Here is a 25,317-nt window from a genome sequence, read left to right as displayed (position 1 = left end):
ATACTTCATGTTGTTTGTTCTTTTGTCTTTGAAGTTAAAAAAAGAAGTTTATGATTCCAATCCTGCAATGCTTATTTAAGTATAAAATTCCTGTTGGAGTGTCAAGTTAAATTTTTCCTCTGCTTTGTGCAAGTGTGGATTTGGACGTGTGCAGATGTGTTCTGCAATGGTTTCAGCTGCTGAATCGATTCTCATTTTTTGGCCTTTTTTCCCCCGAACCAGCAAAAGAAGACACTTTGAAGTGGGTAGGGTAGGGAGATTGCATGGCTTACTTGATTTCATATTTTAAGGTCACCTCCTTTTGCTGCCATTACGATACATAGATTTTATTATTGTTAATGTTGGTGGTTGTGGTGGTATTTTTAACAAATTTTACATTTTTTCACAAGTCTTAATTTCTTCTGATTCTTTGTCACAGTCTTCGTTCATTAGAGCCCTTTACCTTCAGTCAGTTCTTTTTTTCCCTTCACCACTAAGTCTTAGAAGCTCATGTTTCCTCTCGAAGGTACCTCACTCTTCCTAAGAAGGGATGAACACCTCTGGTCCTGTGCTTTTTCTATACCCCTTTCTTTTGATTTCCCAGTAACCAGTGCTCTAATATACCTGGTCTCAAATCATTTCTCAGTATTTCCCATCTTAGAGTTTGACCTCAGAATCTCTTGCAAATTAATAAAAATAAGATCATTAACCCAGGAGAAGTAAAAAGTCAAGATGACAGGTCACAAAATAAGGAATACAAAAGCTATTTAAGTATATGAAAAAATCTTCAACCTCACAATTAATAGAATTGCAAGTTAAGACAAAAATAAAAGACCATATCTTTACCTATTAGATTGCCAGAGATGAAAACACTTCATAGCTTACCATGTTAGCTAATGGTATGAGGAAACAGGCCCTCTCAGACGCTGTTGTTGAGGGTGTTAATTGGTCCAATTCCTGTGGATAACAAAGAACCTAGTGATAGGATTTGCCCCCCAGGATTGGCTTCAGGGTGGCTGGGGCTCATAGGTGGGGATTTTTCACCACTGGCTTGTACTCATTAACAATTTACATACTTTTCAATTTTTTTTAAAAAGTGCCACATTTACCCTGTTATTTTGTACACCATTAGCACACAACTGGACCCATCAGTGGGGTGCAGCAATTTTTCATTCTGAATAGCTAACATAAAAGTGCTCAAGAGGAAACAAATAAAATGGACAAAAACCTAAGGAAATCCCGGTATTTAAGGGGAAATGAGAAAATGAATCGAGGCACAAAAGGAAAATATGCTCTGATAAAAACTCAAGATGAATGGACATAAATAAAATTAAAATTTCATATTGTGCTCAACCCAGATAACGGAGGAAAGCCAGGTTATTGACAACTCTAGTAACAACATTTTCTGAGAAATACTAGTGAAGAAACTCAGACCATAGTAGAGAAAGGGATGGGCCTGTGTTGAGAAAGTGAGGAGAATAGTTCACACTACCACTGAAACATTTTTATTAGTGAAGGGAAAGAGGTAAATCATAGGTAGATATAGAGGACACACACACATGCACATGAACATAGAATATCTCTGTGTAAAATCTGTCAATAATGCACCCATAGATCAGGGAAATATAACGTGCATAATGATATTATCAATAATATTATTTTGGAATTTTGGGAAAGGATGTAAGCCCTCATGTAGACTTTTATTCGACAAATGAGAAACTAACATACCCAAAGCCACAATTCAGATTAATAACTTATTCATGTTATGTGCTTTATACATTATAGACTTAATAAATGGTAAATAAAAACATCAGTAAATGCAAAGTCAAATTATGTAGCGATGCTTTGTACAATTTGGATACCAAATAAGTCCATATTAATAAAGAAAACTAGAAGCCAGAAGCAATGTAATAGCTTTTGCAAATTAGTCACCAAGGTGGTCAATTACTGTTGTATTCAATAGGCTAGTGAACAGAAGGGTTTTGAGAGTGGGAATGATTACAGTGCTGTTACATAAATTGTAGCTTTGAGAAAGCACTCAAGGAAAAGATGTCTAGTTAATCATTATGATATTCTTCATGTATGTATGAAGAATAATTTGGGAAAACCCTGCATCCTGATAAGACTGAATATAACATGGTTGAATTCCTCCATTCCATAAGAGTTCTCTCTCCCTTTTGTTTTCTTGCTTGCTATTATCATAACGGACTTTTAAGGAAAAAGCAGATTTTGTGGCTGGAAATCATGTATACAGTAGAGCCATTTTCAGTACTTTGTAACAGTTGTTTCACGTGAGAAGAACGTGAGAGATAATCTTATAGTATTGGCAGAAAAGTATTTTGACAGCTGACTGTTACAAAGTATCCTGTGTAATTATTCCACCTCCCCTCTGACTAGGGATAAGTGTTTTACATATGACCCATACTAATGAAAATACTGAATTTCAAAATGTCTGTTCTACGTTGACATCTGCAAATATTTAACTATCCAGTTCTAGAATCCCCTTGGTGATTCATTCCTCTAAAACTAAGAGAGCAGACCTAATAACAAGCCCTCATTCATGGTGATGTGGTGATTTATTTATTTATTTATTCATTCATTCATTCATTCATTCATTTATCTCCCTACTGCTGCATCTAGGGAGGCCTTCACATCAATGGCAGCTCTTTCTGGCGATAATATGAGGCAAGTGTAACTTAATATCAAAATGTATGAGACTTCACTCCCAGAAAGAGTGTTCTATTCATATTGAGCCTTTCTATAAAAATGAAAAGTTGGATCTGCAGAACAGAATTGGAGGAGGGCTATATTTGCAGTAGGATAAGGAGATTAAATATAAAGAGCTATAGGATTTATCTCTTTTATGAGTTGCTGGAAAGGAGCTTAAGCTTTTAAAAAGTGGTGACCTTGATATAAATTCCATATTTAACCAGTAGTGAAAATATTATGAAGAATGAAGAGGATGTGGAAGAACATCAGGCATAAGTGTGAAGATTCAAGAGATGCAGTGAGGTTGACAATCTAAGCCGTTAAACCATCAGAGCAGAAAATGGTAACATCAATAAAACATACTATGTAACAGTTTGTCCATTAGGAAGTGTTTTTATTTCAGGATGTTATTTACTTCTCACAACAACTCTATGAGGTTAAGTATCCTTATAATTTTATGATCAGGTAACTGAAGTTCAGGGAAGATAAGTTATTTGTCCATGATCACACAGCTTGTTAGTAGATTCTTCTGCCCTTGCAAATGTCCTTTTCTTTTTGTATTCTTTACCACATTTTGATAAAGATGCGACCCATTCATATTTTACTTTTAACTTTTAATTATATCTCTAATATCACTCCATGGCATTACATTCTGCCCACCCGAGTGTAAAGTATTTTATTCCTGTATTCTTTGTTGACAAGAATCCGTAGTATAATTGTCACGTTCTACCATGTTTATATTTATGAAGATATACAAATCATTAGCCCATTTTCTTTTCTCCGAAAATGGCCTATTTAAACCATTTGTTCTTTAAGTGAATTGTAGGTGATTCAGATTGATGGCTCTTCTTTCTAGTCAGAAAAATCTAAAAATTGCAGTTGACTGGAATTGATACTAAAATTGCCTAAAAAGTATTGAAAAGAAACCAACTGTGAAATGTGCATAAATTATATAGAATAAAAAAGTCTCTTCCCAAAAACATCTAATTCTGCCTTTAAATTAAATTAACCCACAGTTTAATTCTGTTCTCCCCCCCATTTTTGTTTTCGATATAGAAATAAAAGACTTTCATCATAGATAGGAAAATGCAAAAGCAGCTTAATTTATTAAATGTACCATGTTTAAAGAGTGTTATATGTAATATTTGCAAATGTAGAAATATAATTTGTTTACCTCTTTTTTTTTTAACCTCCTGGGAGACTTGTAGGAATTTACGTATAATGTAGATTAAGCACTCGGATATTTGTTTCCTAAACCACCGTATAGGCCAGGATCTAGTCAGCTAAAGCAAATTCTTTATAAGCAGTTCAGTAGGGAGAATTTAATGTGGTAAATGGGTTATAAATATGTTAGAAGAACTGAAATGGTGGGACATAGGCAGTCCAGGGGTTAGCAACCACCCCTGTGTCTGAAGGGAAGAAGAAAGGAAGGAAGTGGTGTTAGCAAACTCAGAAGCTGAAACAACAGATCCTCTCAGAAAAATCCAACCTGGAAGTCAGTTGGCAGGAGAGCCTGGGAAATGGAGGGCATATTTATGGGATAAAGTGGTAAACAAGCAGATAAGACTTCCTTTCCCATGGTACTTACACTGTATGGAAGGGAAAAATATATACCTATATAAAGAAATAAAATCAGGAAAATATCAATTAGTGATAATTGATAGGATAGATATAAAATAGAGTGGTATACTAAAGAATTATAAGCCTTTATTTTCATGGATTTTTTGTATTCATTGATTTTATTCAAAATTGCATTGAGATAATATTTACCTTAATTTTTGAGCACCCCCTCACTGGCATCACAGTAGTTCCATTGGTATAAGACTAATGTTTCAAAGGGCTTCTAGCTATTTTGCTTGAGCAACTAGGTGAATGGTGTGTTTATCAGTGAGACAGGGGAGACTAGGGTGAGAGTAGATTTGAGGGTAGAAGTAAAGATTTATTTGTGGGTCATGTTAGATCTAAATAAATTTTTTAGATTTCAATTGAGTATGATAAATAGGCAACTGGATATATAAATCTAGAGTTCAGATAGAGGTGAGAGCTGGAGATAGAAATACAGGACACAACGGAGAGTTGGTATTTAAAGTGAGGGTTAAATGAGATTATATAGAGGGAGATTAAATGAGATAATGCATATAAAGATTTTTAAAAACGATAGCTTTATTGAGATATAATTCACATATCATAATATTCTCCCATATAAAATGTAAAATTTAATTCTTTATTGTGGTAAAATATACATAACAAAATTTACCATTTTAACTATTTTTAATTGTACAATTTAGCGGCATTAATTACATTCACAGTGTTGCTCAATCATCACCACTATCCATTTCTAGATATTTTTCATCATCCCAGACAGAAACTCTGTACCCATTAAGCAGTAATTGCCCATTCCTTCCTCCCCACCGCAGCACAGGGTAACTGCTATTCTAATTTTATCTCTAGGAATTTTCCTATTCTAGGTATATTATATAAATGGAGTCATACAATATTTGTCCTTTTGTGTCTTGACTTATTTCACTTAGCATAATGTTTTCAGGCTTCTTCCATGTTGTAACAAGTATCAGAATTTCATTCTTTTTAAAGTCCAAATGATATTGTATGTATATACCATGTTTTGTTTATTTCTTCATCTTTTGGTGGACATTTGAGTTGTTTGCACCTTTTGGCTATTGTGAGTAATGCTGTTATGAACATTGTTGTACAAGTATCTGTATACATCTCTGCTTTCAATTCTTTTAAGTATATAACTAGGAGTGGCATTGCTGGATCATATGGTAATTCTTTGTTTAACTTTTTGAAGAACCTCCAAACTGTTTTTCCATAGCAGCTGCACTATTTTACTTTCCCACCAGTAATGCACAAGGGTTCCAACTTCATATATTCGCCAAAACGTGTTTTCCTTTTTTTTTTAATAGTTATCATAATGGGTGTGAAGTAGTATTGTATAAAGCTTTTTGTGCAGTGTTCTTTCCCCCACCATTTCCTCTCAGTAGAATATAAGTGTCATAAAACCAAATATTTTGTATATTCACTTCTTTATCCCCAGCTGGGCCAAGCATATAGTCTTTGCTCAATAAATATGTATTGACTGAATGAATGCATTTTAAATGCTCAATAAATGATATTTAATTCACTCTTCTAATAAATGATAATTAATATATTAATTCCTGTATTATGTTGAGTGTCCCCTGTTGGGCTTAATGGTTTTGTTTTGTTTCTGTGAAATGACTTGCCTTTGCTATGAGAAGTTTAAGAGGCAATATGCTGAATTTACATAGAATGAAACTGCCTCAAACCATAACAACGGAAAAGGAGGGGAAAGACTTGAAAAATATGACATTAGAAAGCGATGGAAAAGCAGGCAAGATCTCACATGTTATCTTCAAATTGGAGCACTCGGTGCTATGAACATGTAAATTCAGGAAGGTGGCTGCAATCTCTTCTTCAAGGAGACTATCTAGCTTCCGTTTCCATTTCCCCCAAACCTTTCTTGAGTGAGGAATAGTTTTCCCGGATAAAGATACACTGTTCTATCTTCTTTGTGTCTGTAGGAGTTGGGCCACTTTCTAAATATGCTAAGTTCAAAGAAGTCACTCTACATGAGAACTCTGACTGCGAATTTCAGTAAACACTGTGTCTTCAAAATTACACCAGTCTCCAGAGTCTGGAAATATGCACCTTGGTCGACTTTATGGAATAGATTCAGTTTTTGTCTCCTATATGTAGTTAAGTATACAATATAAATGCCCATTATCACTAAGTTTATTTACCATCTTCACAGTTAATTTTACTTATCACTTATATTTTTATTTTGAAGTCAAGGAGAGCAAAGCTATAATCAGGAAATACTGACCTGCAAAGTAAAAATGAATAAAACATATGCCATTATTATATTCCAAAAATATTTAGAGAAGTATTCGTAGAAAAAAAATCACTGATTTATAGCAGCTATTTGCTGACATTGTCAAGATTTGGTTTACACACAGTAGCGGAAAAAGTATTGATATGTTTTTAAATTTCAGAAAATTGGTATAACTGAAAAATCTATTTGTACATGGGTAAATTTCAGCAAACTCTGGTAGTTCTCTGTCTTCTTTAAAGATCAGTGTAGACTTTCTTTTACTCTATTGGAAGTTTCCCTGGAATTTTCATTGTAAAATGAGAGGTGGGGTGCAGGATTAACCATGTGTCTGGATCCTGGTTCACCACTTTTCCACAGCATTCTAGGAGCAAGATTTAATAGTACAAGAACTATTATAATCACGTTAGAAAAAACTGCCTGTGTGATGCTTGGAGAGAAAAAAGTGATTTGCAACTGACACAAATGTGGCTCACACATTTATTCTTCTGTTCCCTTATCTTTCCTTTATGTTTCTTTTTTTAAAAATTTATTTATCTTTTTTATTTTCTTCCAGGTTTATTGAGATACAGTTGACACATAGCATTGTGTTAGTTTAAGGTGTACAACATGAGAGTTTGTTATACAGACAGACTGTGAAATAATTACCACAGTATGATTAGTTAACACATCCATCACTTCACATATTTAACTTCTTTTCTTTTTTTTCTCTTGTGAGAACATGTAGGATCTACTCTCTTAGCAACTTTCAAGTATACAATACAGTATTGGGTTTTTTGTTTTTAATTTTTTTGGAGTATAGTTGCTTTACAATGTTGTGTTAGTTTCTACTGTACAGCAAAGAGGAGATATATGTATACGTAAATCTTCCTTGGATTTCCTTCCTAGTTAGGTCACCACAGAGCATTGAGTACAGTTCCCTGTGCTATAAAGTAGTTCTCATTAGTTATCTATTTTATACGTAGTATCAATAGTGTGTATATGTCAATCCCCATCTCCCAATTCATCCCACCCCCTCTTTCCCCCTTGGTATCCATACGTTTGTTCTCTACATCTGTGTCTCTATTTCTGCTTTGTAAATAAGATTGTCTATACCAATTTTTTCAGATTCCACATATATGTGTTAATATACGATATCTATTTTTCTCTTTCTGACTTACTTCACTCCATATGACAGTCTCTAGGTCCATCCACGTCTCTACAAATGACCCAATTTGTTCCTTTTTATGGCTGAGTAGTATTCCATTGTATATATGTACCACATCTTCTTTATCCATTCCTCTGTTGATGGACATTTAAGTTGCTTCCATGTCCTGGCTATTGTAAATAGAGCTTCAGTGAACATTGTGGTACATGACTCTTTTAGAATTATGGTTTTCTCAGGGTATATGCCCAGTAGTGGGATATCTTTCAAATCAAGAAGGTCAACTACGCTGAAAAGAAGGTCTGTTGTATGCAGGGTGGGAAGAGATAATCAGGTGGTTGCAAGTAGCTATTCATTGCCAGGAAGTCTTTATAGCTGTGTTATAGTTTTTGCCTGGCCTGGAAGAGACATTTGCTTACTACATCCACTGTCAAGAAGTGTGTGCTATGTCGAAGAAGCATACAGGGAGAGGAGGGAAAAGTAGTGCAGTAGGATGTAGGTGAGGGTTGTTTAGAGGGATTAAGCAAAAAAATAAATGTAAATCAGAACTTCGTAGCCATTAACTAATAGTTCATTCATTCATGCATTCATTTAACAAATGTTTATTGAGAGTCCCTGTTATATGCCTGGCACTGTACAAGACACTTAGGGAAATCGTTAGGCTTCTTAAGTCCTTATGCTCCATTGGCCATCACTGAATAAATTCTTATAATGGATTATTCTCCATGTGTCAGAAGAAACTGGAGTGTTCAGAAAGGGAGAAAGAGTATAAGAGATTATTTTTTGAAAAGTGCCTGAATCATTTAAAAGTTACGCATAGAATAACCGTATGACTCAACATTTCCACTTCTAAGTATGCACCCAAAAGTACTGAAGGAAGACACGCAAACAAATACTTGTAGGTGAATGTTCATAGCAGCATTATTCTTAATAGCCAAAATGTGGAAACAAACCCAAATGTTCATCAGCTTATATACCAAGAAACTAAATATGATATATCCATACAATAGGCTATTATTAAGCCAAAAAAAGGAATGAAGTACAGATACATACGGTAGCAGGAATGAACCTTGAACATATTATGCTAAGTGAAAGAAACCAGACACAAAAGTCCACATATTGTACGATTTCTTTTATATGAAATATTCCAAGTAAGCAAATCCATAAAGACAGAAAGCAGATTGGTGGTTGTCAGGGGCTATGGGGATGGAGAAATGGCTAGTAATTGCTAATGGGTATGGATTTCCTTTTGGAATGATGAAAATGTCTTAGAATAAGATAGAGGTGATGGCTGCACAACATTATGGATGTAGTAAATGACACTTCACTGTGCACTTTCAAACAGTTAATTTTATGTTGCGTGAATTTTACCTTGTTAAAAATATATGCCTTTAAGAATTCAAACAGCATACAGCTAACTCTCTCATTTTACCTCTTATGAGAAGAATACATATTAACAGCGGAGGCAGCAAAATAAGGGAAAACAGGTAATTACAAATTGAGATTGTTATGAAGAAAATAAACAGAAATAAGATAGATGGTGATAGAGGAGGTCAGCCATAGCTTCTCTGAAGAAATTTGTCATTTATATGACCTTGAGACCACTTCCTGAGCCTCAGTTTCCTTCAGTGCCATGTTTGTTTGTTTGTTTGTTTGTTTAATCTCTCTCTCTTTCTTTCACTCCAGAAGAGGTCTAGAAGGAGACCTTGGGGTCTATAGTGGTGAAGTTTGAAAGTTCTCGTGCCCAAGAATAACTCAGGTGGAGAAATACTAGACTAGAATTTCATACACTGAGGCCTCCTCAAGTCTAATATTCCAGGAATACTAGGCTAGAAAAATTAAAATGATAAAATTATATTATTCATTTTCTGTCAAAAAGTGGGAGATAATTATTTTGAATTTATAGTTAGCAGAAGATTGAGGATGAAGTTCAACTTACAGGTTAAATTATTAAGAAAGAATTTCAAACAAGACAATAAATTGGCATTTTTAGGTCTTATCAATTGCTCAGTGTTCTTACTCTAATCTTTTCAGAAGCACTGATTTCAACCACAGTTAAATCAATAGGTCCTCCAGAGCTCTTCTGAAAAGAAAACCTAATCCAAACAAATTTCACATTTAGTGTCAGTAGCTGGAAGCATAGTGTGTGTAAGGAAGATAAGATAGAGGGGCCACACACATAGCTTCAGGCATCACCATAAGGACTGATAGAAAAAAATTACAGATAGAAAAATTGGAAGGCTTTAAGATTAGAAATAAACTATCAAAGTATGTTTAAGGCTTAACAAACTGTAAGAGGTTCCCTCCACAATCTAACCCTGACTTGTTTTTTTTTTTTTTTTTTGCCATACGCGGGCCTCTCACCGTTGTGGCCTCTCCCGTTGTGGAGCACAGGCTCCGGACGCGCAGGCTCAGCGGCCACGGCTCACGGGCCCAGCTGCTCCGTGGCATGTGGGATCTTCCCGGACCGGGGCACGAACCCGTGTCCCCTGCAACGGCAGGCGGACTCTCAACCACTGCGCCACCAGGGAAGCCCTAACCCTGACATTTGTGATTCCCAACATTTTATTTTCACAACGAATGATTAAACAGTACAGTCAAATTTATGGTTAAGTAGTCACCTTCCAAACAGTGGAGTAACTGAACTTTCAGATCTTCCATCCCTCTGTGCTGCTTTTCAGTGCCCAAGCGTTTGTAACACTTCAAGAATACTCTGTGCTTTTGTTTTCACACAAAAAAATTATGTACAAAAGATTATGACTTGAAAAAAGACCAGTGAATGTTAGAGTAAACCATGTAAAACATAGAAGCCTGAAACAACTTAATCCTTAAAAAACATTGATCAAATCCCTGTCTTTCTCAGCACTTCCTAAGTGGGAAGAGATTTCCAAACATTATGGAAATGTTATTATTTCCCCTAGGGACCAGGAAATTAACATAATATACAGGTCAAGTGTTTCGTGGCACCGCTGTTAGAGGACATACTTAACAGTCATGTTACTGGTAATTCTGTTAGAGTGGAGAGAAACACTGAATACTATGGATTATCATTCATAGGGGGTGTGATTACAGAATGATTGAAACTGTGCTACCCTTAGGTATGGCATAACATGGCTTTTATTTTACTCTATAGCTAATCAGGCAATATACAAAATTTCTCTTCCCCCATATATTTTTCTTTCTTACCCCCTGCCTGCACTACCCAAATTTCCACACCTCGATCTGTAGCTGCGTGATGTTGTCATCCTTCAAAAGATAAATTATAAAATCTCTGGTAGCTCCCATGCATGCCAGTTCAGAATCTTTCACTTTTTCAAAGTAACACACCACTAAGGAACCTATGGAGAACTTCGATACACTGTACTGACTTCCAGAGACTACTTACAGAAAGTATTCTAACTTTATTTTTTGTGTCATAGATTTACTTCTTGATTATGTTCCAAAATATTTGTTAATCCCCAGTATTTGCACTGGACTTAAGGCTAGATTTCCTTCTTCCTTATAAGACAGGGCCCTAAGCCAGTCCTTTCAGAAGCCATTTCTTTTACAAGTATGTATATATATATGTAGAAAGTGTGTAGTAGAAAGAGCTGAAGAAGCCATGATATTTCTTTAATACCTGCTGCTTGCTCCATCTTATTCTTTATTAGATGTTTGGGAGCTTAAGGACCTAACTTTTCAAAGAAATCTAAGTTAGGGCGTGTTCTGCCTTTCTCCAGTAGGCATCTATTCTAGAATATAAAATAATATAAAATCAGGGCTAAGAGTAGGTAACTTTCTTTTGTTTTAAACAATGTATATATAGTTTATGTGTGCTAACCCAGCACTACTTATCTTCAGTAGTATACAGAAGAGACCAGTGAATTAGAAGTTAGGAGATACATGTTCTAATCCCATTTCTGCCACCAATTAGTAGAACTTAGACAAATCATTGACTTCAAAAAAAATAAATAATTGACTTCTTTAGGCTTTGGGTCCCTTTGCTGTAACCTCAGGAGGCTGAAAGAAGTAACTCTCTCTAAACTGTACAATACATTTTGTGTACTTGGTGTGTCCTGCAGGGTTACCCTTGCCAGAGAAAACTAGGTTTTGAAAAAATTTCACATTAATATCATTTCTTCACTGGAAAAGATGAGTATTGACTCTCAATTATGAACAACTGTTTTGTCCACATACCTGTAATATCCTGTCTCTCTCTACCCATTTTATAAACATTGGAACCAGCAGTCATGATTTAACTTTTGCCTAGATTGCAGCTCATCTTTTAAAACAATAGAAGCTGAGTAGATATGTGCTGATGATTTTTACCGTAAATCCTGGAGGAGCATTCTTTCCCCGTTTACCCCATTCCACTGTATTTCCCCGACTGCAGAGAGCCACAGTGCCATAGCAGTCATGCTGCAAATTTAATGATAGTGGATGGGACTCTTCACTTTGAGAGTGTCTAATTTCCCCCAGGGCGATCATATGTTTATTAATGTGTCACAGGTTGCTTGCTTCCTGTTAACTCTTCTCAGTAAATAGGACTGTAGCATTCATTGGATGCTGCTTTATTTTTAGCTTTTTAAATCACCTCCTGATGAACAGAAACAGTAAACAAGTATTAAAACATGGAAAGTAATTTGAAAGTAGTGCTATCCTGGGGAGTCTGGAATTCCAGACATTACCAGACAGTAGTAAATCAGCAGTCACCTCACAAAGCTAGGGAATAAAAGACAGGAGAATAACATCTAAGGGTGCTCATCTGGAGCCACTTTCTGAAAATTAGGGGTCAGTTGCATTTATAGTAGAGCAAGAGGGGGTGGCTGAGGTAAAGAGTCGTATTTTTCATAAACTTCTCATTCTTGTCCAACGCAGTAAGGTATCCCAGGACTTATCTGGATTCTTATGCTTCACAGTCATTAAACACCACAGAACTGAAGGCATCGTCATGGTGATATTGCCTATCTAACCTGCCTTGTAAACAAACACTGTTTAGCCCTACTGCAAAAGAGAAATATAAAGGAAGTAGGAAAAAGGGACGCAGTACTGCTGATAAGCTCTAATACTTACTGAGTGCTCACTAAAAGACTGACACTGTGTTTTAACATGCTTGATTCCCACAGTAACCTATGAGGTCTGTAGTATTATTTTCTCCTTGTACAAATGAGGAAATGGAAGCCTAAGGAGTCAAGTAACTTTTCCTAATTTCAAAAGTAATGAGTGATTGGGCTGGAATCTGAAACTCTGCAGTTGGGCTTTAGAGATCTTACTCTTAACCCAACTGCCTGTAGAAAAAAAGGCCTGGTATTTGATACAAGGAGGTGTGGGGAAATCGACAACAGTGTAAGTTTGAATAGAAAGAAAACCTAAGGTTTTTGAATTTAGAAGATTAATGTGGAAGGTTCAAGATTAGAATTCACTGATTTACTTCCTAGAAAAGTCTGTTCTTTAAGAATTCTAACGTGTTCTACAAATATCAGTATTTTTCTAAAACTTTGAATATTTTCTTAAGACACATTTGAATGCATCCTAAGATAGCTAATAACTTAGTTATTTTTTTCTGAAAAAAATTATCTTAAAATGAGCCGGAGAAGAGCATGCTCCAGTCTGTACTGGAGTTAAATTAATAAATAATGCATGAGCAATATTGCTGGCAGCCCCAAAGAGGATTTTTTTTTCCCTCTTGAGTGTGAAGCTCAAGCTAAAATTTAACACACTTTGCTTTCTCTCAAAGCTGTTTCTTTTTCAGTATCTTACATGCTAAAAGATTGACTCTACCTTTCATATACTCATCTGAAAAAATTCTTTATCATCTTGTATGCCTCTCTCTTTCCTTCACTCCTTCACTGTCACATTATTCTATATCTTTAATATATTTTGAACATGATCCCTCCTTCCTATCTCGCTGGGCATTGCCTTTGTTGGAGTTGCCTTTTTTTTTCCCTGAATGAATGCAGTTGCTTTCTAATTTGTCTCACTGTACTTAGTCCTCCTTGCAATCCAATCCAATCCATTTTTCTCACTACAGTCAGAAAAATCTTTCCAAAATCCAATTGTCATCATTTCCCAGCATAAAGTCCAAAGTCCTTACGGTGGCTTTACAGGACTTTCAGTCTGGCTCCTGCCCGCATCTCCAGTCTCAGTTCCTGCTGTTCCTTTATCACTATTTTATAACCCAGCCACACCAAATTATTTGCAATTACTCAAACATGCCAAGCTGTGTCATGCCTTCAAGCCTTTGTGCATACTATTCTCTGAAATAACCTTTCTTAAAATTGTTAAATTCTTACTCACACTTTAAGATACTCAGATATCACAATTTATGAGGACTTCTTGTTTCTTTCTTTGACACTACTGTGTGGTACATACCCCTTTGTAGTACTTACCACCTTGAATTTTTTTTTTTTTTTTTTTTTTTTTTTTGCGGAACGCGGGCCTCTCACTGTTGTGGCCTCTCCCGTTGCGGAGCACAGGCTCCGGACGCGCAGGCTCAGCGGCCGTGGCTCACGGGCCCAGCCGCTCCGCGGCATATGGGATCCTCCTGGACCGGGGCATGAACCAGTGTCCCCTGCATCGGCAGGTGGACTCTCAACCACTGCGCCACCAGGGAAGCCCCTCACCTTGAATTTTAACTATTTACTTGTGTATCACTTCTGGAGTGTGAGGGACTGGGGGCAGGAAATAGGTCTCATCATTCTAGCAAAATCCCTAAGCACATTCTCTCAGGATATTTTTCAGGCTACTAATTGACTGTTTAATGGTTGATGGTTTCACCTATTAACTATTTTAGATATACTTGTAATGTACATATTATATGAAGCTAGAGAAATCTACAATCAGTAGCCCTAAATTCTAATTTTGTGGACATTTTCTTTGTTACCCAATATAAAGTTGAATAACTAACAGTAATGGAAAACTCTGTTTTTCTCCTTTACTCTCAACACTTCTCATGCCAGTTATGTGGGGTTTTTCCCACACCAAGCAATTCTTCAACCTGCTGGATATCCTACAATTAAGTTCATTTCGGACACTGTTTACCTGGACTTAGCATCAGATCCTACAGGTTAAGGGCTCAGTTCTGCATGACTGCCCCCACCCGCGACACACACAATTCAGATGCCAATTGCTAGTCCACAAATTTACCTCCACTTCTGACTGACTGGTTGTAAATCAGAGGTCCGCAGAATGCGCTTCTCATATTCTTCCATTATGCTTAATAGGTCAGTTACATTTTTCTCCTTCTTTGTTCAGTTTACCAATTTTATTTTAAACTAATTTGTATTGGAGTATAGTTGATTTACAATGTTGTGGTAGTTCCTGCTGTACAGCAAAGTGCATCAGTTATACGTATATCCACTCTTTATTTTTGTTTTTTTTAATTTTTACTTTTTGGCACACCGCGTGGCACGCAGGATCTTAGTTCCCTGACCAGGAATTGAACCTGTGCACCCTGCATTGGAAGCACAGAGTCTTAACCACTGCACCGCCAACGAAGTCCCTATCCACTCTTTTTTAGATTGTTTTCCCATATATGTCATTACAGAGTATTGTGTAGAGTTCCCTGTTCTATACAGTAGATTCTTATTAGTTATCTATTTTATATATAGTAGTATGTATATGCCAGTCCCAATCTCCAAATTTATCCTTTACCCCCGTTTCCCCCTTGGTAACCATAAGTTTGTTTTCTAGACCTACGACTCTATTTCTGTTTTTTGGTTTTTTACTTTTTCATAACATCTTTATTGGAGTATAATTGCTTTACAATGGTGTGTTAGTTTCTGCCTTATAACAAAATGAATCAGCTATAAGTATACATATATCCCCATATCCCCTCCCTCTTGCGTCTCCCTCTCACACTACCTATCCCACCCCTCTAGGTGGTCACTAGACACGGAGCTGATCTCCCTGTGCTATGCGGCTGCTTCCCACTAGCCATCTATTTTACATTTGGTACTCAATATATGTCCATGCCACTCTCTCACTTCATCCCAGCTTACCCTTCCCCCTCCCCGTGTCATCAAGTCCATTCTCTACGTCTGCATCTTTATTCTTTTCCTGCCCCTAGGTTCTTGAGAACCTTTTTTTTTTGTTGTTCTAGATTCCATATATATGTGTTAGCATACGGTATTTGTTTTTCTCTTTCTGACTTCACTCTGTATGTCAGACTCTAGGTCCATCCACTTCACTACAAATAACTCAGTTTCGTCTCTTTTTATGGCTGAGTAATACTCCAATGTACATATGTGCCACATCTTCTTTACCCATTCATCTGTCGCTGGACACTTAGGTTGCTTCCATATCCTGGCTATTGTAAATAGAGCTGCAATGAACATTTTGTTACATGACTCTTTTTGAATTATGGTTTTCTCAGGGTATATGCCCAGTAGTGGGATTGCTGGATCATACGGTAGTTCTATTCTTAGTTTTTAAGGAACCTCCATACTGTTCTCCATAGTGGCTGTATCAATTTACATTCCCACCAACAGTGCAAGAGGGTTCCCTTTTCTCCACACCCTCTCCAGCATTTGTTCTTTGTAGATTTTCTGATGATGGCCATTCTGACCGGTGTGAGGGGATACCTCATAGTAGTTTTGATTTGCATTTCCCTAATAATTAGTGATGTTCAGCAGCTTTTCACGTGCTTCTTAGCCATTTATATGTCCTTTTTGGAGAAATGTCTATTTAGATCTTCTGCCGATTTTTTGATTGGGTTGTTTGTTTTCTTCATATTGAGCTGCATGAGCTGCTTGTATATTTTGGAGATTAATCCTTTGTCAGTTGCTTCATTTGCAAATATATTCTCCCAATCTGAGAGTTGTTTTTTGTCTGGTGCATGGTTTCCTTTGATGTGCAAAAGACTTTAATTTTCATTAGGTCCCACTTGCTTATTTTGTTTTTATTTCCGTTTCTCTAGGAGGTGGGTCAAAAAGGATCTTGCTGTGATGTATGTTATACAGTGTTCTGCCTGTGTTTTCCTGTAAGACTTTTATAGTGTCTGGCCTTACATTTAGCTCTTTAATCCATTTTGAGTTTATTTATGTGTACGGTGTTAGGGAGTGTTCTAATTTCAATCTTTTACATGTAGCTGTCCGTTTTCCCAGAACGACTTATTGAAGAGGCTGTCTTTTCTCCATTGTGTAGTCTTGACTCCTTTATCAAAAATAAGGTGACCTTATGTGAATCGGTGTATCTCTGGGCTTTCTGTCCTGTTCCATTGATCTATATTTCTGTTTTTGTGCCAGTACTATACTATCTTGATTACTTTAGCTTTATAGTATAGTCTGAAGTCCGGGAGCCTGATTCCTCCAGCTCCGTTTTTCTTGCTCAAGATTGCTTTGGCTATTTGGGGTCTTTTGTGTTTCCATACAAATTGTGAAATTTTTTGTTCTAGTTCTGTGAAAATGCCAGTGGTAGTTTGATAGGGATTGCATTGAATCTGTAGATTGCTTTGGGTAGTGGAGTCATTTTCACATTATTGATTCTTTCAATCCAGGAATATGGTGTATCTCTCCATCTGTTTGTATTATTTTTAATTTCTTTCATCAGTGTCTTCTGTCTCCTTAGGTAGGTTTATTCCTATGTATTTTATTCTTTTTGTTGCAATGGTAAATGGGAGTGTTTCCTTAATTTCTCTTTCAGATTGTTCATGATTAGTGTATAGGAATGCAAGAGATTTCTGTGCGTTAATTTTGTATCCTGCTACTTTACCAAATTCATTGATTAGCTCTAGTAGTTTTCTGGTAGCATCTTTGGGATTCTCTATGTATAGTATCATGTCATCTGCAAACAGTGACAGCTTTACTTCTTCTTTTTCGATTTAGATTCCTTTTATTTCTTTTTCTTCTCTGATTGCTGTGGCTAAAACTTCCAAAACTATGTTGAATAATAGTGGTGAGTGTGGGCAACCTTGTCTTGTCCCTCACCTTAGAGGAAATGGTTTCAGTTTTTTACCATTGAGAACAATGTTGGCTGTGGGTTTGACATATATGGCCTTTATTATGTTGACGAAAGTTCCCTCTATGCCTACTTTCTGGAGGGTTTTTATCATAAATGGGTGTTGAATTTTGTCAAAAGTTTTTTCTGCATCTATTGAGATCATGTGGTTTTTATCCTTTAATTTGTTAATATGGTACATATGTCACATTGATTGATTTGCATATATTGAAGAATCCTTGCATTCCTGGGATAAACCTCTCTTGATCATGGTGTATGATCCTTTTAATGTACTGTTGGATTCTGTCTGCTAGTGTTTTGTTGAGGATTTTTGAATCTATGTTCGCCAGTGATATTGGCCTGTAGTTATCTTTCTTTGTGACATCTTTGTCTGGTTTTGGTATCAGGGTGATGGTGGCCTCGTAGAATGAGTTTGGGAGTGATCCTCCCGCTGTCATATTTTGGAAGAGTTTGAGAAGGATAGGTGTTAGCTCTTCTCTAAATGTTTGATAGAATTCGCCTGTGAAGCCATCTGGTCCTGGGCTTTTGTTTGTTGGAAGATTTTTAATCACAGTCTCAATTTCAGTGCTTGTGATTGGTCTGTTTATATTTTCTATTTCTTCCTGGTTCAGTCTCAAAAGGTTGTGCTTTTCTAAGAATTTGTCCGTTTCTTCCAGGCTGTCCATTTAACTGGCATTTAGTTGCTTGTAGTAATCTCTCATGATCCTTTATATTTCTACAGTGTCAGTTGTTTCTTCTCCTTTTTCTTTTCTACTTCTATTGATTTGAGTCTTCTCTCTTTTTTTGTTGATGAGCCTGGCTAATGGTTTATCAATTTTGTTTATCTTCTCAAAGAACCAGCTTTTAGTTTTATTGATCTTTGCTACTGTTTCCTTCATTTCTTTTTCATTTATTTCTGATCTGATCTTTATGATTTCTTTCCTTCTGCTAGCTTTGGGGTTTTTTGTTCTTCTTTCTCTAATTGCTTTAGGTGTAAGATTAGGTTGTTTATTTGAGATGTTTCTTGTTCCTTGAGGTAGGATTGTATTGCTATAAACTTCCCTCTTAGAACTGCTTTTGCTGTATCCCACAAGTTTTGGGTCATTGTATTTTCATTGTCATTTGTTTCTAGGTATTTTTGATTTCTTCAGTGATCTCTTGGTTATTTAGTAGTGTGTTGTTTAGCCTCCATGTGTTTGTATTTCTTACAGGTTTTTTCCTGTAATTGATATCTAGTCTCATAGCGTTGTGGTCGGAAAAGACACTTGATACCATATCAGTTTTCTTAAATTTACCAAGGCTTGATTTGTGACCCAAGATATGATCGATCCTGGAGAATTTTCCATGAGCACTTGAGAAGAAAGTGTATTCTGTTGTTTTTGGATGGAATATTCTATAAATATCAATTAAGTCCATCTTGTTTAATGTATTATTTAAAGCTTGTGTTTCCTTATTTATTTTCATTTTGGATGATCAGTCCATTGGTGAAAGTGGGCTGTTCAAGTCCCCTACTGTGATTGTGTTAGTGTCAATTTCCCCTTTTATGGGTGTTAGTATTTGCCTTATGTATTGAAGTGCTCCTATGTTGGGTGCATAAATATTTACAATTGTTATATCTTCTTCTTGGATTGATCCACCCATCATTATGTAGTGTCCTTCTTTGTCTCTTCTAATAGTCTTTGTTTTAAAGTCTATTTTGTCTGATATGAGAATTGCTACCCCAGCTTTCTTTTAATTTCCATTTGCATGGAATATCTTTTTCGATCCCCTCACTTTCAGTCTGTATGTGTCCCTAGGTCTGAAGTGGGTCTCTTGTAGACAGCATATATATGGGTCTTGTTTTTGTATCCATTCAGCCAGTCTCTGTCTTTTGGTTGAAGCATTTAATCCATTTACATTTAAGTTATTATTGATATGTATGTTCCTATTACCATTTTCTTAATTGTTTTGGGTTTGTTATTGTAGGTCTTTTCCTTCTCTTGTGTTTCCTGCCTAGAGAAGTTCCTTTAGCATTTGTTGTAAAGCTGGTTTGGTGGTGCTGAATTCTCTTAGCTTTTGCTTGTCTGTAAAGGTTTTAATTTTTCCATCGAATCTGAATGAGATCTTTGCTGGGTAGAGTAATCTTGGTTGTAGGTTTTTCTCCGTCATCACTTTAAATATGTCCTGCCATTCCCTTCTGGCTTGCAGAGTTTCTGCTGAAAGATCAGCTGTTAACTTTATGGGGATTCCCTTATATGTTATTTGTTGCTTTTCCCTTGCTGCTTTTAATACTTTTTCTTTGTATTTAATTTTTGATAGTGTGATTAATATGTGTCTTGGCATGTTTCTCCTTGGATTTATCCTGTACGGGACTCTCTGTGCTTCCCAGTGGGCTTGATTGACTATTTCCTTTACCATATTAGGGAAGTTTTCAATTATAATCTCTTCAAATATTTTCTCAGTCCCTTTCTTTTTCTCTTCTTCTTCTGGGACCCCTATAATTGAAATGTTGGTATATTTAATTTTGTCCCAGAAGTCTCTGAGACTGTCCTCGATTCTTTTCATTCTTATTTCTACATTCTGCTCTGCAGTAGTTATTTCCACTATTTTATCTTCCAGGTCACTTACCCATTCTTTTGCCTCAGTTACTGTCCTATTCAGTTCTTTTACAGAATTTTAAATTTCATTTATTGTCTTGTTCATCATTGTTTGGTCTTTAGTTCTTGTAGGTCCTTGTTAAACATTTCTTGTATTTTGTCCATTCTATTTCCGAGAGTTTGTTAATATTTACAAACTTTTTTGGGTAGACTGCCTATTTCCTCTTCATTTGTTTAGTCTGGTCGGTTTTTACCTTGCTCCTTCATCTGCTGTGGGTTTCTCTGTCTTCTCATTTTGTTTTACTTACTGTGTTTGGGGTCTCCTTTTTACAGGCTGCAGGTTCGTAGTTCACGGTTTTTTTTGATGTCTGCCCCCAGTGCCTAAGGTTGGTTCAGTGGGTTGTGTAGGCTTCCTGGTAAAGAGGAGTAGTGACTGTGTTTTGGAGGATGAGGCTGGATCTTGTCTTTCTGGTGGGTAGGATTGCGTCTGGTGGTGTTTTTTGGGGTGTCTGTGACCTTATTATGATTTTAGGCAGCATCTGTGCTAATGGGTGGGGTTGTGTTCCTGTCTTGCTAGTTGTTTGGCATAGGACGTCCAGCACTGTAGCTTGCTCTTCGTTCAGTGGAGCTGGTTCTTAGTGTTGAGATGGAGATCTCTGGGAGAGCTTTTGCTGTTTGATATTGTGTGGAGCCAGGACATCTCTGGTGGACCAATGTCCTGAACTCAACTCTCCCACCTCAGAGGCACAGGCCTGACACCCAGCTGGAGCACCAAGACCCTGTCAGGCACATGGCTCAGAAGAAAAGGGAGAAAAAAAGGAACGAAAGAAAAAAGTAAAATAAAATAAAGTTATTAAAATAAAAAATTAAAAAATATATATTTAAAATAAAAAAAAATAAAAAGTAATTAAAAAAAGAAAAAAAGTATGGACAGACAGAACCCTAGGACAAATGGTAAAAGCAAAGCTATACAGACAAAATCACACAAAGAAGCATACACATATGCACTCACAAAAAGAGAAAAAGGAAGTAAGTATATATATCTATATATAAAAATAAAGGAAGAGAGCAGCCAAATCAATAAACAAATCTACCAATGATAATAAACTCTAAATACTAAACGAAGATAAACATAAACCCAGAAACAAATTAGATGCAGAAAGCAAACCCCAAGTCTACAGTTGCTCCCAAAGTCCACTGCCTCAATTTGGGATGATTCGTTGTCTATTCAGGTATTCCACAGATGCAGGGTACATCAAGTTGATTGTGGAGATTTAATCCACTGCTCCTGAGGCTGCTGGGAGAGATTTCCCTTTCTCTTCTTTGTTCGCACAGTTTCTGTGGTTCAGTTTTGGATTTAGCCCCGCCTCTGCGTGTAGGTCGCCTGAGGGCGTGTGTTCCCGTCCAGACAGGACGGGGTTAAAGGAGCAGCTGATTAGGGAGCTCTGGCTCACTCAGGCTGGGGGCGGGGCACGAGGTGCAGGTACAGAATGCAGGGAGAGCCTGCGGCGGCAGAGGCCAGCATGAGTGACTTTGCAACAGCCTTAGGTGCACTGTGTATTCTCCCGGGGAAGTTGTCCCTGGATCACGGGACTCTGGCAGCAGCGGGCTGCACAGGCTCCCGGGATGGGAGGTGTGGAGAGTGAGCTGTGGTTGCACACAAGCTTCTTGGTGGCAGCAGCAGCAGCCTTAGCGTCTCATGCCCGTCTCTGGGATCCGCGCTGATAGCCACGGCTCGCGCCTGTCTCTGGAGCTCCTTTAAGTGGCGCTCTGAATCTGAATCCCCTCTCCTCGCGCACCAGGAAACAAAGAGGGAAGAAAAAGTCTCTTGTGTCTTCAGCAGCTCCAGACTTTTTGCCGGACTCTGTCCCGGCTAGCTGTGGCGCACTAGCCCCTTCAGGCTGTGTGCACGCAGCCAACCCCAGTCCTCTCCCTGGGATCCGACCCTCCGAAGCCCGAGCCTCAGCTCCCAGCCCCCGCCCGCTCCCGCGGGTGAGCAGACAAACCCCTCGGGCTGGTGAGTGCTGGTCGGCACTGATCCTCTGTGCGGGAATCTCTCCGCTTTGCCCTCCGCACCCCTGTGGCTGCGCTCTCCTCCGTGGCTCCGAAGCTTCCCCCCTCCACCACCCACAGTGTCTGCCTGCGAAGGGGCTTTTAGTGTGTGGAAACGTTTCCTCCTTCACAGCTCCCTCCCACTGGTGCAGGTCCCATCCCTATTCTTTTGTCTCTTTTTTCTTTTGCCCTACCAGGTACGTGGGGAGTTTCTTGCCTTTTGGGAGGTCTGAGGTTTGCTTCCAGCGTTCAGTAGGTGTTCTTTAGGAGTTGTTCTACATGTAGATGTAATTCTGATGTATTTGTGGGGAGGAAGGTGATCTCTGCCTCTTACTCCTTCGCCATCTTAAGGGTCTCCCCAAGGGTGGTTCCTATTAGGAAAACTTCCAGCTCAAAATTCTGCTTTCTTGGGTCATTAAACTAGCAGTGGAGACTCTCCAGCCTTCTGTTTCTTTATCTTTTGGTGAGGCACAGCCCTCTCCAATAGTCCATAGATGGCTTCTTTTGTATTAGATCCCAGCTCAGGTCCGGCGCAGACACAGCTGACTGCGACCAGACTTTCTCTATTTCTGTTTTGTAAATAAGTTCATTTGTGCCATTTTTTTTTTAGATTCTGCATATGTGATATCATATGATATTTGTCTTTCTCTGTGTGACTCACTTCACTCAGTATGACAATCTCTAGGTCCATCCGTGTCGCTGCAAATGGCATTATTTCATTCTTTTTTACGGCTGAGTATGAATTTACCAATTTTAGCATATTATGACCAGGCTTGACTTGTTTCTTGACCTAAATCTTCCTTTATTTTATTTTCCTAGATAAAATCTAAATAAAAATGTCTATTAAACAGTTTTTCAAACCAAACTTTTATATAATATAAAATTTTTTTCTAGCATATGAAAAATATACAAATGGTTTAACAGAACCAAGCATTGTTTAGCTGGGTGACAAGATAGAGCCCTGTGGAATAAGCCATGATACCATACATTAATTATCAGTAGAGTTTTTATCCCTCTCTTCCTCTCTCCCTTTTTGAGTGAAGTAAATACACTGCCTTGACAACAGTTGCTTTTTGTTCACACCAGGCCACCATATTTATTCTGCTTCATTACAGAAACTCCACTTACTGTATGAAAGTATCCATCTCACTGACAGTGGGTGAAAATGACACTGGACTGTGCTACAATTCCAAGATGAAGTACTTTGATAAAGCTGAACTTAGCAAAAGCAAGGAAATTTCGTGCCGTGACATAGAAGATTTTTTACTACCATCCAGAGAACCTGAAATCCTATGGTATAAGGTATGGACTATGAATGATTTTATCACTTATAAATAGATTAATGTGTACCTTATTCTAGGGCAAGTTGGATAAAAACATTTAAATGGGTGTTATATAGTTCAGTTCTGCCTTCCTAAGACACTACAGCAAGTTGTGCTGGTCATTATAAGTTTTTAAACCAGGGGCTTTGATAATCCAAGTCAATATTTGTATTTTTAGTACATTGTAATAAGCTACTATGTTAATGTTTATATCTAGTTTATGCTGATAATCCTATCAAGTCTATTATAATCTGTGTTGATAATTTCAGGAACTAAAATGCATTAAGCATTCATTTCAAACTCTTCATATAAGCAGTCCAAAATGTCCCCAAACAAGGAGAAAAAGGATTGACTTGCTTCTGTGATAAAATGGTGTACTAGTTTTATTGAAATATTCTGTTTAATGGAAGTATCTTTGTGCATATCCTAATCCCTTTTGTATAAAAGCATACATGTTTTTAAAAATCCGATGAAAATGTATACGATTATAAAAATAGTGTTAGATTAACTTCTTTTCAAAAACCAGAAGCAACTTTAGGCTTAAGCAGAATAATCAGACGCTGTTCTTCCTGTCACATCATTGACTTTGACTGAATTTCAAGATTTGAACATGTTCTTCAACTTATTTATATCTAAAAGATGCTTTTGTTATTGAACATACCCAAGAAAATACAATATAGATGTTATGAACATTTGTCTGGAATATGTTTTCCATGATTTAAAGATACCTAGCGTAAACTTTTGCTTTGTCCAACTAACTGGAAATAGGAATTTAGGAAGCTGGATCTTTTAGTAACTAGGTTCACAAATGTCAGTATACAGAATATGAGCCCTCAGGACTGATAACGAATTCAAAACTTGTTAGAAATGAAACAGGAAGTACATCTTTAACAATTTTTAAAGGATTTTTCCAAAATTAGTAACGCCCTTCTTTGAATGACTTTCTTTTGATTCTTGACAGTAAGCAATGGAGTATTCAGAACATCAAGGGAACTGTTGAAATATTTTTCTACTTTTCCCTCGGATTTCTGTATTAGACAGTATTAAATAGCCCTTAAATATTAGCCCCACTATTTCTGTTCCTGTACATGTGAGCTTTATTTACTTTTAAAGTTTTTTAATTATATATTTCTCACCCTGATTTTCTGTGGTTTGCCTCCACAGGAGGATTCTAAGCAAGCCCTGATGATTTCCTCAAAGGGGAGAGGTATTAGGGGCGTTTGACACAAGATCTTCAAGTACAGATATTTTTCTAATACTCATATGTGTACATTCAGCTTCTAAATATGCAATTTCCTTGTTGTTTGCCAATAAGTTGATCTTAAGAGTCATGCACTTTTTCTCACTTTTTGCAAATAGTATCTCAAAATTTGCTGAAACATTAGAGGCCACACACACACACACACACACACACACAGAGTCACACACTCAGTTTTTTAAATGGCTGGCCTCATATTGGTCCTTTAGTCATGCTTCCACCATCTCCCCAGTCATTGTGACCTTATGCTATAAAGACCATCATTAGTGAAGTGATGGGTGGAGATGCAGTATATGTGGAATTTAGAAGTTTTGTAACAATTCAGATTATTTTTCCATAGTCAAGGTAATATGTATTGCATACATTTAGTGTATAATTTATGCAACTATGACAGTTTATGCAACTAATATGAGGATATTAAGTGTATATTTTGGACTGAAATAACCAGATAATTGTCCTCCAATTATACACAGGCATTGAGACACATAATCAAA

General features: G+C 37.1%; 1 protein-coding gene across 1 annotated transcript in view; it reads left to right on the top strand.

Moving 5' to 3' along the window:
• The window catches only part of IL1RAPL1 (interleukin 1 receptor accessory protein like 1), a 1,328,695-nt gene that overhangs the window by 742,697 nt on the left and 560,681 nt on the right, over nucleotides 1-25,317 (top strand). The window contains exon 4 of the mRNA XM_030845253.2: nucleotides 23,359-23,545. Within this exon, the coding sequence (XP_030701113.1) occupies nucleotides 23,359-23,545 (187 nt within the window). The remainder of the gene's footprint in view (nucleotides 1-23,358; nucleotides 23,546-25,317) is intronic.

The sequence above is a fragment of the Globicephala melas genome, chromosome X (assembly GCF_963455315.2).
Source record: "Globicephala melas chromosome X, mGloMel1.2, whole genome shotgun sequence".
Taxonomy (NCBI): Eukaryota; Metazoa; Chordata; class Mammalia; order Artiodactyla; family Delphinidae; genus Globicephala; species Globicephala melas.
The sequence above is the reverse complement of the archived record's forward strand: the minus strand, read 5'-3'. Positions and strand labels throughout refer to the sequence as shown.